Here is a 14583-nt window from a genome sequence, read left to right on the forward strand (position 1 = left end):
GCTAAGATTTTGAAGATTTAAGAAAGGATGTATATCAGAAATACAATTCTACTGAAAACTATACTGAATATACAATTCTGTACTCAGGAAACATTGCTTGAGCCTTCAAGTCTTTCAGTTAGTCTCTGATCTGACAGACTCCAGAAGATATTATTTCCCTATTTATTTCCTTCTCTGACTTTTTAGAATCAGAAGTAAAAATCAATAGTTGCCCTCTATGTTCTAAAATTAGTTTTTCTCATGTGGAGGAATAAATGTGTTTTCCCTTTTAAGTTTGATGGTAATACAGTGTTGTCACAATATGCCAAATTCAGATGTTACGTAAATGGGTTATTAATAAAACAAATTTATTAAGTATATTCGAAACAAATTCTTGAGGTTTCATATATTGAAGCTATATTTTAAAATAAAATTCCATACGGTGCTAGCCTCCTCAGAAAATAGAAAATGCAGCATTTGGGGTGTATATTGATCTATAAATTGCCACATCCTCTGCTTTAACTCATTAACTATTTAAAATGTGTGCCTGGTGTATATTGTGTGGCTCATTTCAAAAGCAATATATTAATAAACAGTATGGCTCAGAAAATCCAAATTATGTAAAGCACTTTTCTCTGTAAAATAATTTAACAAAATCAAAAATGTGTGCATAAAGTGTGAAAACTCTAACAGGATAATACTGGAAACTTCAACATTAGAGGAATGATCTGATAAAGCATAAACATAATTGAATATTTTATCCATCAAAGTAATAATTATGAAGACTATATCAAAATATGGAATAGGATTTCAAATATATGGTTAAAAAACAGAATTATCTAAAACTATCTATATTTTACAACTATGTAAAATATGGATATTTACATATGAAAGGGATGTGCAAAAGTGAAAAGATTTTAGAGTTTATATAGTTCTTGGACCCTGAAGTCCATGTATAAGTGAAGAATCTATAACTAGATTAGTTAGAGAATGGTGTAGTTAGTAGTACTTCCCAGGGTAGTTAGGGAATGGACTTTCTTTATTTCTATTTTATGGAGGAGGACTCATAAAATCTGTACCTTTACTCTTAATTAACCAGTGGAGAATTAGAAATAGAAAAGATAGTACCTATTTGTTAATCAATAGTCATTCTAATATGCTGCCATAATTGAATTTATTATCAGTTTTGCAAGGATTATACTATTTGACCTTGAGTACTAAATAATTATGTGGCAAGATGTAGTATACTGGTAATATTATTGTTTTATGACATTGTACATTAAACTGAAAATTAACCATAAGATTATATACATGAAAAGGACATTTTCAAAAACTGTAATGAATTGATATATTTAAGGCAACTTCTAATTTGTATGATTGACCTTAAAGTTATAATTTTTCCATAAAACTCCATTTAATACATTATTATACTATAATTCAAAAACATTAATGCAATTTCCAACAGGGATAAATTTATTAATGGTAGTTTCTTAGTAGTGAATATGACTCAATTTAAATAGTGAATCATCTAAGCATTTTTCATATTTACCATGCTATCTATTTCCGTTTTAGCTTATAGAACAAACTCTTCTATCTTTTAGCAACTTCTGTAATTATCACTCATTTTTAGAAATATATTTTAGTGCAACAATAATACTTTCATTGAACAGCTAGAAAGAGTTTTAAATATAATTTCTAAAGTACTTATTTCCTTAGGAGAACCAAACTTGTCATTCTCATAAATTTAAGAAATACTTTATCCCCACAATATAAAGGGAACATTTAGAAATAAAACACCAAACTTAATACCTGAGTCTTTCTTAGAAATGTAAAGTATATGTATTATAATCATAGAGAATCAGTCTTTTCAAATTCTATTCTCACCTGCAATTGGTTTATTTGAATAGATTTTTGGAAATGCGTTGGAAAGACATTATGAGTTCATAATGATAATTCTAATTTGAGTTTATCATTACAGAGTTTTTACATACCTCCATTGATTTGATATCTATATCCGCATTTCCCATAGAAAAAACAAACCGACCTAGTCCTCAATAACACCAAAATAATTACTCATTTGCTTTAACCCTCAACATACACAGATTCAGAATTACTATACTAATATAACCAACAACAATATCATTACTAAAAACAGTTTAATAAGTTTTACAGGTTGTTTTCTTTTAATCCGTAAAATTATCTCATTAGGATGTATGCTAAGTTACTATGTTTTAGAGTTTTAAGTAGTTACTCTTGGAGGCTGTGCCTCAATACACAGGTTTCTTTTGTTTTCTAAGCATTTAACTATTTACAGGGTTCCAAAGTAAATTTTCAAGGGAAGGCAGATTCTGAGACTTCTATCTTGCAATTTTATAGTGTCCATCCTATTGTCTCCTACCCCTGAAGGTATCCATGGTTATCATTTTTTCTATTCTTGGGTTTATCCTTACATTGTTTTTTATACATTCTTCCCACCTTATTTTTTTCACTTAAAAATATATCCTGAAAAAACTCCATTATAGTTTTTATAGATAGCCATAATTTTATGGTGGATGTAGCATAGTTTTTCAACCAGTCCCTTTTTGACGAACAGTTAAATTGTTTCCAATCTTTACAAATAAATCTCAGTGAGTAGTCTTGTAAATATGTCGCTTTGTGTTCAGTGTATCTTTGGGATAGATTTCAAAAAGCCCAAGTGTAAATGAACATATAATTTGCCTTAAATTGTTGAATTTCCCTTCATGAAAGTTGTACCATTTTGCATTCCCACCGACAATGTATTAAAGCGCTTTTCCCTATAGCCTAGTCAGCAGAGCCTGCTGTCAGATTTTTGGATTTTTGCCAATCTGATTGGTAAGAAATGGTATCTCAATATATTTCATTTATATTTCTCTTTTTATGAATGAATTTTAACTTCTATGTAAAAACCTGTTGTATTTAAAAATTAGAATACTTTAAAATGAGGGGGATTTTGTTAGAGAAAAGAATCTATGATATATATATTCTAGGGAAATTTTGGAAGTTTAATGCAAGATTAGGTTAGGATTGGGTTGTTAAAACAATTTTATCTAGGGGAAAAAAGACATGATGCTGAAAATAAACTTCAGAAGTTAAATGTTTCAATTTTATTCAAATGTCACAGAAACCATGCAAAAGAAATAATTCTCATGTTGATATGCAATAATTTATAGTTAAGAAGTTTGTGATTTAAACTTTTATAAAGTACTAAGACTTTATAAAGTACTAAGTCTTGAGGAGAAAGAAAAGCCTATAAATGATCTTGTGTAATTGCAGAGTATTTTTCTATAGCAGACTTAGATTGGATAAAATATAAGATCCAAGTGTATTGTACTTCATGTCATAACATAAAACCAAAGCCAGTTTAAAGGAAAATGTCCTCCACTAACAAAGACTAAGATGATGAGTTCTGGCTCTCATTCTTGGACTATTTGAGTTTTTCCTATGTTCCCTAGTAATGTTTCTAAATATATTTTAATACTTTATTTGGATTAAATAGAGTAGCTCCTAAGGCTTTCTTATTAATCTGATATCAACAATTGCTGTCCTCTTCAACAAGAATTATATTTTCCTTGGGAGACAAAATATTAAAGAAAGGATTCTGGAGAATGATTCCTGACAATTAATTCTTAGTTATTTTCTTTCCTTTCAGCACCTTCCCTGATAGGTGTGGTAAGGAAGGACTGGGCATCCCAAAATAGCATTGCCCTATCATGGCAAGCACCTGCTTTTTCCAATGGAGCCATTCTGGACTACGAGATCAAGTACTATGAGAAAGTAGGTCTTATTTGGAGCTTCCTAAAAAACTACATATACATATATATGTATATATGTATATATTGAGCATGTTGTTATATTATTTTACTTTAAAACCTGTTCTTTGACCTAACTTCATACCTACTATTTCTTTGAAAACTCTCTAATTTACTATTATGCTTATACTTTCTTAATTAATTTGTTTTGTTTTATGTCAGATTATAAAGTAGAAGACACAAGATGTTCATTTCTGTCATGACTTAATGTAGGGATTTTTCCAATATAGTAAGAGGCAGTAACTTCTTTAGTTTATAGTTTAGTTGACATAACATTGTTTCTACAATTCACTCGGAAGACATGGTAAAATGGAATTGCTATAACCTAAAGAGAGAGTTTGTGTAGCCCATATTTTTTGCCAATGAGTTTAAAGTTAACAGTTCACTATAATTTGGAAAGGATGATTTAAGGGATAAATGGAAATAGCTGGTGGTTTAAAATTTTTCTTTACATTTAGGTCAGCTGTTTTACTTTTTTAAGAAGCTAGCAAGATATATCTGGTTAATAAATCAACTTAATTTTAATTTTCATTTTTGTCATTTTAAAATCGTTCTCAGCTACTATTTTCCCCAAATTATATACTTCCTTATCTTTATTGTATCCACATTCTTCCTTATGTTTTTTCCCCTTATTCCTCACTATTATGATGCTGTGCCTGTAGACATTGTCACAGACCACGTAACAAGTCTGGTATGTCTCATTGTGCAACTACTGCTCTGGAATATTGATAAAGGGAACATTAAATTTAAAAAAATGAAGTAAAAATCATACACAATTTCTAGTTGTATAGTACGGTAAGAAGGAACTTCTTGCATTTCTGTAACTGACTAGAAGCAAAGGAACATCACAAATAAATTTTTATTTCCTCTGAAGAAATACAAGACAAGAACAGAAATGGAAGTCTATCTTTTTCTACTCTATTGCTTCTGAGCAAATACAAGTTTGAAAAAGGAGAGGTAACTCAGTAGCCTGCCTGTATCCATTTTTGACACTCTAGTAATTTCAGCATTATGTAGTCAATGAAAACTGTCATTATGAACCAACAGGAATAACTCCATAGTCTAAGAAAGGGGAAATTGACTGAGTTTTAATTGGATCACAGATTCCACACATTAGCCAGGCCAGCATGTGCCAGAAATCCTGTTGAGCTATCCTTTCAAATGTTACAACCTCTAGCACGCTGTCACAAAATACACATATTTTCTGTCTACTCGTCTAGATAGATCTTTAGGTATGCAGAAATTCTCATTATTTAAAAAAGCAATGGGCACATATACAAGCAACTTTTCAGAATGAGAATACTCCTCCATGTTTTATGAAGGCTGTATTTTGTACACAGAAAATCATTCTCATTTTATAGTCATTTATACTTCGTATGTTTGAAGATGAAGATAACTTGCAATATTTCCAATTAAGGACAAATCATACAGATTCTGTAAAAAGGGAACCATATTCATCCAATCAAAATTTTAGAAATCAATAATATCCTGAAAGATGGTAAATGACATAATTTCCGTGTTTTAATGATAAAATAGGTAATGTTATGAAGGAGTCTATTTTGTAAGAAAATGGCAGTTTTGCTAATGGAGTTACTACACATGTAGTAAACCTGGAGCTGGAAGCCAAGGATGCCTATTTCATGTTCTGATTGTGACTCTCATTATGCCTGTGGCCAAGAAAACTCAATTAATCTCCCTATGTTGCACACTTCACATTTACAAAAGGGAAATGAAGGTATCAACTCTTCAAATAGGTTGTAAAGATTAATTTTATAAACAGACCTAAAGATGAAAAGCACACTAAATCAGTATTAGAAATCATTTAATTTAAGAAAGAATTAAGGAAATATTTGGCATATAACATAGAACCCGTATACAATAGCATGGGGATTGTATACAAACTAAATAAAAATCATTCTTTTCATGCATAAATACATAATGTATAAGCAACTAATCAACGATGTTAGAATATCAAACCTTTCAGAGCGAGCATAAAATGACTGATAGGATTAAAACTGTTTCCAACTATGGCTTCGTACTGTAACTGTGCATTTTACCTATAGGCATCTATAACATGATTTCTGCTTTCAAGAAAATATTTTTATAAAATTTATAACTAACACCTTACGATAGAACTCTTAAAGTGCTAATTTCCTTCTTTATTAGGAACCTAAATACTGTTCAGTAAGAAAAGCAAGATACAAAGAAATATATGTACAAATATATGATCCTAATTTTGGAATGCAAATATCCCACTCTATATGTGTATGTATATATGATTATATAAATACAGAGAAATATGGACTGGAACAGAGTGTACACCATGCTATCTCCAATGTTGCTTGTTGAGTGGGAGTGGCATGGGGGACTGAAGTACATGGATGGAGGCAAGGAAGAGAGAGGGAAGTAGCAAGCATAGATAAATACGGATGGATGGATGAAGGGATGGATCCAAAATAGCTTTGCTTTTTATCTTCTGTCTAGTTGCCCTTAAGCAAACCCTGAGAGGATTTTGTAAGCAAGTGATTAATTAAAAAAGCTCCTAGGAAAACCGATAAAGAATGGGGAAGCAGGACTATGAAGAAAATGCCGGTCAAACTCAGAGTGACCAACGGGAGCTCTGGAGTATAAATTACATCTCAGAGTTCATCCTATGGAGATCAAGAAGCTGAGCTACCATACTCTGGCTCCAGGCAATCATTGGCCACAAGTCCTAATGAGGTGTACAGAAAAAAAAAAAAAAAAAGTCAGCAGCACTTCTGGTTCTCTGCAGTGGCTTTAGTAACCCACGTTTAGGTCTATAAAGAAGGTGCCAGATACAAGCCTTTACAGTCAAAAAAACAAACAATGGGGTGGGGGGTAGGAGCAGGAGCAGATAAAGGTGATCCAAGGGGGTCTGGTGGTGCACCATTAACTAAGGTACTTCTGTGCTCAGGGAACTGTGAAAGAATTTTAAGCCTAGGCTCATTATAATATTCATGTTCTCTTCAGTCTTTAATATTGGTGCTTCAGTCTTTAATTTATGGCATTTTATACCTTCCATTTCCTTTTAATCAAAGTTACTCTGTATTGCTAACTCATAATTAACCCACAAATGATCAATATTTACACCATTCTCTCAGGAATTCATGCTGTTTTATTATGTCCTCCTTAAGAGCATTATTCTGTAAATTAGGAAAGAAGTTAATCTGCTTAGAATGTGAAGTGTCCACAAATATCTGAGGTCAAATAACATACTGTTGTTAGCAGTGACCTTTTCTCAGGGAATGTGTAGTATTAGAAAAAGGCCCTGCCCTGGGTGTTCAAAAACTCAATTTTGGCTCAGATCTTAATTTTCTTAGTCCTGTTTCTTCATCTGTAAAAAAAAAAAGGTCTAGTAAGATAATCTCTAGTTCTAGCTGTTTCGAAATTACATCCATACAGTTTATAGATATGTTATCCCATAACTCAAATAACTGTAGTTTTTCATTTATGTCTACTGAAATTAAATGCACACACATTTAAAAAAGTACTTTACCACAGGGAACAGTATTCTTCACATTATAATTATATATAAAAATTAAGACCCTATGTTGTCTTCTGTCTGTGTGTGATGAGAAGGGTATGGAGAAGAAAACATATTCTTTGTTGATTATAACTAATTAGATATTGTCTGTTCAGTTAATTATACCCCCCCAATTCTTAGTTACTTTTTTCATACTCAAAAAGTGTTTCATTTTTTTACACTCAAGTGAATAAACTTTGAACATGAAAAGGCACTTAAAATAATGAAGAAAGTCAGGTATGTTACCAAAAAAATCCTCTTTCATATTTACTTACTAACAAAGTAAAGCCTACTCATGAGGGAACTGTTAAAAAAAAAAAAAAAAGACAAATTAGGTGATACAGACACGCTTTATTTAACACTTCAGGAAGTGGACAGTCTCAGAGAACTGCAAAATGGGGCAGAAGGCAGGAAACTTTTATAGGTTAAAGACTAAGAACAAAGAAGAGAAAAATTGAAAATATCTGATTGGCTGAGGCCACATATTTAATCTTATTTGGGGTGAGAAGGAAGGAGGAAAGAAGTGTAGAGTTGGCTTGGCATTTGGGGACTGACTAACTGGATATACTGTGTTTTTGATCAAACAGAATTTACAGGGATACAAAGATCGTATTCAGTTTGCTGGTGTGGCACCCCAGGTAGGAGCAACTTCATCTTGGGTCTAGAAAGTTATTTCAGCAAAACTAAAACATTATCTGCTTCCACCCCCTGTGTCTCCAACTATAAAATTTGCAAACCCTCTTGCAGTCACAAAATATCTAAAATTCCATTGAATATCAAACATGCCCTTTCCTTATTTCTACTCTTCCCTCTCTCTTTACTCTTTTTGTTCTCATTCTTGATTTTTCCTCTCCTTTTGTCCTCTGCCCAAGGCATTTTTCTTTCTCCTGCTTCTTTGTTCTTTTATTATATTTATCAAAGTTAGTCTTTTTCTTTTAAAGATTTATTTGAGAGAGAGAGCACAAGCAGGAGGGGCAGACAGCAGACTCTGCTGAGCCAGACACGGGGTTTGATCTTATGACCCTGAGATCAGGACCTGAGCCAAAACCAAGAGTCAGATGCTTAACCGACTGCACCACCTAGGCGCCCCTCAAAGTTAGTCTTGATGAGAGTCATTTATGTGTATGTCTGACTCTCACTGGTCTGTGAGCCCCTGAAGAAAGGAGACCGTTTCTTGTTTGTCGTCGTCACCCAATGCTCAGTCAGTACCTAACACTGAAACGCTGTTTGCTTTCAGTCAGATTCTAAATAAATTAGTAAAAATCTTCTCTTTCTTCGGAACTCATTCATAGGAAATTGAGAAAAGTCACCCAGCCACTGTGAAACTACCCCAGCAATTGAAAAAAAAAAAAAACAAAACAGAGAAAGAACACCAGAACTTTGTTCATAACAAAGACGCATACACATGTGTCCATCAGCTAACAGGGTGTGCTGTTAATAAGTAGAATGTAAGTCCAGGAGGGCAGGGATTTCCTCTTTACTTTCAGATCCCCAGCACCCAGAAAGGCACACGGTTAATAATTCACCGACAACAATAGTTGGCTAGTTACATGCTAGGTACTTTTAAAAGTGTTTTTCATGGATCAAATAATTCGATCTTAATAACAACGCTTTGAGATAAATACTATCCCTCTCCCATTTTACAGATGAGGGAACTAAAGCACAACAAAGGTGTGTAACTTCATCAAAATCACACAGCCAGTAAGAGGTTGCCAATGCTGGTACTTGCATCACGATTGGATGTCTCAAAAAAGTCAGTGCTTTCTGCTGATGCTAATTTTCTGGGTTCCCTGAGGCCAAACACTTCATTACTCTCCAATGCCCATTTTGCGTCTGTAAAATGGCACTGATAAAACATACCCATTTCATCAGGGTGCTGTACAACTCCACTAATTACCAACTGGTATCTGATTTTGCAAACATGAATCCCACAGAACAGTTCATTATTCTTATATCCAGTATTTAAAGACACTGTGACTGGTAAAGTCTTTTCCTTAAAAGTTGTCTTACTAATTTTTACCAGAGTCAGCAGTTTTTAGATTTTTGTTCAAGAGAGCTCATCATGAGAAAGGAAGCATTTCTTTTGTCTACATGGTCAATATTATCTATGTAAAATACTCAATTACTGTATCTGCCTTTGTTTCACCTACTTTACCAATAAAGTACCTATTAGTTTTGTATGAAATTATATAATTTCATGTCATGAGAACAGTGTATTGTTTAAAAAAAAAGTGAGGAGATTTGTAGGAAATTTTTAATTATGTGAAATATTTTCATCTCCCAGAGGTGATTTAAGGTAGCCTCTTTTGAGAGAAGGTTACATTCATGGTATCCTTTATGAAGTCATATACTTCTCAGTACCAAACTTTATACAAACCTCTTTCTTTCTCCCCTCCTCTCTTAGTCTACTTTCTCAAGATAGTTTTCCCCAAGATAATAATTCAATAAATATTGCTCTTTTTTCCTAAAGATATATAATCAGTAAATCTGCATCTTTATTTGATTAAAATTATATGAAGAAATTATTGAAGAAATAATCAACTGAAAAAAGAAAAAAAAACCTTCCTTTTTTAAAAAAATGTTCAATGTACATTCTTCATTTTCTTTTGTTGTATTTCCTTCACTTTGGTGTTTGCCCAAGGGAAGAAGAGAACTTTCTCTTCACTTCCATGAATGCTACTCTTACCTCCATCCACTCTTTAGGTACAGAAACATATCTCCTTCGTTCTTTGCACCCTCTTTCCCCTGTGGCCATCTCTAACTTGTACATTTTTTTTAAGATTTTATTTATTTATTTGAGAGAGAGAGAGTGCAGAGTGAGAGAGAGAAAGCACGAGTGGGGTGAGGGGCAGAGGGAGAAGCAGACTCCCCATTGAGTGGAAAGCCGTAGGTGGGGCTCGATCCCAGGACGCTGGGATCATGACCTGAGTGGAAGGCAGGTGCTTAACCTACTGAGCCACCCAGGTGCCTCCAACTGTACATTTTGCAATCTAAATGTAAACTTGTGTGTAAACCTAAGTGTGGTTATTACACAGGAACTAAGGAAAGTGGGATTGAGGAGGGCGTAAGGATCAACCGGAGTACACGAGGAACTTCTTGAAGACTAGAAGTGAGCTGGCAGCATGGATAAGGCTTTACATTTACAACAATTTCCCAGGGAAAGCTAGCAGTGCTATTCCTAGGACCAGACTTTGAATTTAAGTCTTCAGAGGCCCTGATTCTCTGTTACCTCACTTTATCCAGTGTAGGGAGGGAAAATAATCATAACCCTTTAAACATACTCATGAACTTAAACACTGCACCATCTTTAACTGGCTAAGACCTCTATAGATGCTATACGATCATATGATATTAGAACCTAAAATATTAGTTTGAAGCAAAATGCAGTAAATAAATGTCCAAGTCAGTTTCAGATACAATCGAGTGCTTCTAATGAAAATCGGCAAATTCCTGAGCTGTTAAATAAAGTTTTGTGTTCTTTTTTTCCCTTTCTTTTTCATAATCCTTATGTGTTGTGATGTCCACCACAGAGAAATTGGATATGAGCATTTGGTACTAATTAAAACAACATTACCTGATAGAAAATGGACAACAAGGGAATTTACTGATACAAACACTCACTATGGAAATTTCATAGCCAATTTCCGTGTTGTGCAGCAACCACCACACTGCCTAGAAGCCTGTCTAGTTTAGTGAGCCCAGGGAGTCCCGTGGTGCCTGGAGCAGAGATTCTCATGATAGCAAGCCTGGGACTGGTGCCAGCACTGCATCGAAAGCAGCATCTGTATGGTTTTCACATATCAAAATAGAAAGAAATTTAAAAGATAGGTACACTATTCCATCAAGCACAGAGTCTGTATGCACATGAAAATTACAAGTGTCTACTAACTATTCTAGCTTTTAATTCTCTCCATCTTCTTAAGAGTTATACTATCTTTATCTTTTGTTTGCTTTGAAAAACAGATTCATTTGAAATGATAGAAGCTAGGTTTAGTATGTGAAAGTTTTGGTACATCCAAAAAAAGGAAAAAATTAAGTGGGGAGAACTAAGTACTCTTAACTATACTCCATTCAAAACTTTAGAATATACCTCAATATAGAGACTGAAATGAAGGTTATAAACATAATGAGTGTCAAAAATGTATGTTCTGTTTCCAAGAACAGTAAAACAATACTCCCTCCATCATGCTCAAAGGGCCTGGGATTCTTTTGGCTAAATACAGTCACCAGAAGTGCAATCACAGCCTGATGTTCTTTGTGCTAATAGGCAAGGCTACACATTGATTAACCACTCTTCTGCCAACTTGCTGTGTTATATTTCAACCAGCTCTAAGTTCCACAACATTTTAATTCGATTTCACATCCTAAAGTCAGAGTCAGTTGCTTTGATATTCCTGGTCATCCTTTTCTTAAACTACTTCCTCATCACTTTCCTGAATTTCATGTCTTTCTTTTTTGATGAGGTTAGGGTAAACTAAGTTGTTTTCCAATTCTGAAATCCCATGATTACATAAGCTTATTATTTTTAGTGTGTCTTGCTTTGCTATGCAAGGTGATAGTAGATAATCAAATAAGAGTAATGAAAGAATGAGAGATTTAATGTTTCCAATGAAAACATGAAATATTTTAAAAATTACAGAAAAATATGTAAAAACTTGAAGGATGAAAGAATCATCCAATCTCTTCAACAACATATACATCTATATATTTTACAATCAAGTTTTGAATTTCTAAGAGAAAAATATGACTATTTCAAAATGATTAATTAATCACATAAATTTCCACCTCCTTAAAAATTATTAAGAGGGAAGAAATAATGCAGTATAACATACAGCTTAAAGTAGAGGTTATAGAACCCACCACAATATCAAATTATCAGAGGATCACAAATGTCTCTTTGAGTTGGCGGGGGAGAGGGATAAGGTGGGGGAAGGAATGCTAGAAACTATTCTGGATAAAATATTTGGGCTGATGCCTACCAAAAATCAGTGTAGTCTTGGAGTATGCAAAAATAGTATTTTTCTATTATATTTTCATTCCTTCAGAAAATCCCTTCTGAGGAATAACAAGGACACAAATTCAAACTTCCTCTAAATTTCTGATCTAGTTTGGTGAAAATCAGACAAAAATCTCACTGACAAACACCAATTTTTCTAATGTAATGTCGTCTTGAATTCATATTGCATTTAGCCTTCAAAGAACTAATCTTCCATTAGTGGAAAATGTAAATATAATGTTGCTACTTTTCAAAGTTAAATATACAAGTCGGACATCTAACTTTCCATCCTAAAATGATGAAAGATTAAATACTACTATATAATGCCTGTAGGTAAATCTTGCCAGATTTTCTAATATAAATTTCAAGCTAAGAGCTGCAATTATATTGTGTTATCTAACCCTTAGCAAGTTTTTCCTTGATCACTGGCCTTATTAAAATGTTGACTGAATCATATTCCCTGGGGAGGAATGTAAGATTTGCTTATTTTAAATGCAGTTAAAGAAATACAACCATATTTTTGCCTGTTCTTTAAACAATTACAGTGTGGGACCAGAAGTACAAACATAATTACCAATTCATAAATTTACCCTTTCTCTTCTGATACTCTACTGCTACTCTCTTTCATCCAGCACGTAATAAGAAAATCTACACATTGAACATAGATTTCTTTTCTGCATTTATTTCTTCTGAGGATTTTGAAACCTGTAATTATATGAAGGATCATGTGAAGTTATCTTGAGCTATTTCCCATAAAAGATGGGGTAGCAATTTACAGAATGCATTGTTTGGCTCCGTTTTTCTTGAGGGATTTATTTAGGGCGACTTCTAGAGGAAATATGGACCATTCAGAGGGTAAGGCAGAATAGTAACTTTTCTTGGTAGCCAATCAGGAATTGGGGGGGCTTTCCTCTCAAAAATAGCTTACTTCAATAAATACTCTTGTGAAAGGTGTGTATGTGTTTTTAAACTGTGCATTTTTTAAAAATTTTATTTTATTATGTTAATCACCATACATTACATCATTAGTTTTTTTTTGTTTTTTTTTATTTTATTATGTTATGTTAATCACCATACATTACATCATTAGTTTTTGATGTAGTGTTCCATGATTCATTGTTTGTGTATAACACCCAGTGCTCCATTCAATACGTGCACTCTTTAATACCCATCACCAGGCCAACCCATTCTCCACCTCCCTATAAACTGTGCATTTTTAAGCACCGTTTTTATTAGGCTCTGTAGATTTCAAAATATTGTAATATTATAAAGAAAATTCAACCTTTTTATAAAAATTTTCCATAAGAAATACATGAGTTGCTCTGTGTCTCTGCTGCCTGACTTGATTTGCAGATTTTTTACTGCCAGAGGGGAAGTCTAACGTTCAAGATTTGTAGTGTATCCAGAGTTAGGAAACCAGCCTTTATTTACTGCAAGACCAACTTTTGATTTCTGTCGGATAAATTAGAAAAATAAAAAGGAGTTGGAAGGTAAAATGTTTGCACATTTCTGATCCTTGAAACTAATTTTACAATCTTGACTGAAGGTAGAGAACAAAGTCTTGGAGTTAATAACTAAATTAGATTATGAAAAAAAAAACAAAAATAATACTAACATTTACTGAATACACTACCTATACTAACTCATTTCAAGACACGTTAATTAGCTGTTAGCTAATGAGAGACACTTACCTACTTCTGGAATACAGCTTAGATTTTAGCCTCCAACTGGCCACTTAGTAAGAAACTGTAATAAAAATATATTTAGCTATTGATAAAACATTAAAAGTGACTAAACTATTGTTTATTTCATTTTTCTTCTATTCCTTATTTAATTTTTGGTGTCTCTTTGGTCAGTTCATCCTGATATTTGTGAAATAAAATATTTGACCCATAAGAACAAAAGTGTACTATAATTTAAAATCATAAAGCAATTGAAATGAAACTGAACAGGGTAGTTCTATCAACTCTTCCTCTAACTAGTTGCAGACCTTGGACAAGCCCTTAAACTTCTCAATTTCCCTCAGCCAAATTGAAAATGGCCTTATGATATTCTTTTAAAACTCCCTTTCAGCTCCTTGACAATCAAAGGAAGTAATACTCTAGTCATAGTGGATTTTGACAGACCTGTGCTAGAATTCAGGTTTTGACACTAATTAACTGTATGACCATAGCAATTATTATTTCCCTAAACTTGAATTTCCTCATCTGTTAGGAGAGAAATGATAACAACCA

The 14583-nt window shown here is 33.2% G+C and overlaps 1 protein-coding gene across 15 annotated transcripts in view; it reads left to right on the plus strand.

The window, feature by feature from the left end:
- The window catches only part of EPHA6 (EPH receptor A6), an 811402-nt gene that overhangs the window by 508139 nt on the left and 288680 nt on the right, over positions 1-14583 (plus strand). For 13 of the 15 annotated variants that reach the window (XR_004299778.1, XM_032406359.1, XM_032406369.1 and 10 more), the window contains one exon: positions 3650-3774. The exons of the other annotated variants lie outside the window; for them this stretch is intronic. Coding sequence is in view for 12 of the 13 variants with exons in the window: in XM_032406359.1 (XP_032262250.1) it covers positions 3650-3774 (125 nt within the window). In the remaining variant the exon portion in view is untranslated. The remainder of the gene's footprint in view (positions 1-3649; positions 3775-14583) is intronic. 15 annotated transcript variants of the gene reach the window in all.

The sequence above is a fragment of the Phoca vitulina genome, unplaced genomic scaffold (assembly GCF_004348235.1).
Source record: "Phoca vitulina isolate PV1807 unplaced genomic scaffold, GSC_HSeal_1.0 scaffold8, whole genome shotgun sequence".
Classification (NCBI taxonomy): domain Eukaryota; kingdom Metazoa; phylum Chordata; class Mammalia; order Carnivora; family Phocidae; genus Phoca; species Phoca vitulina.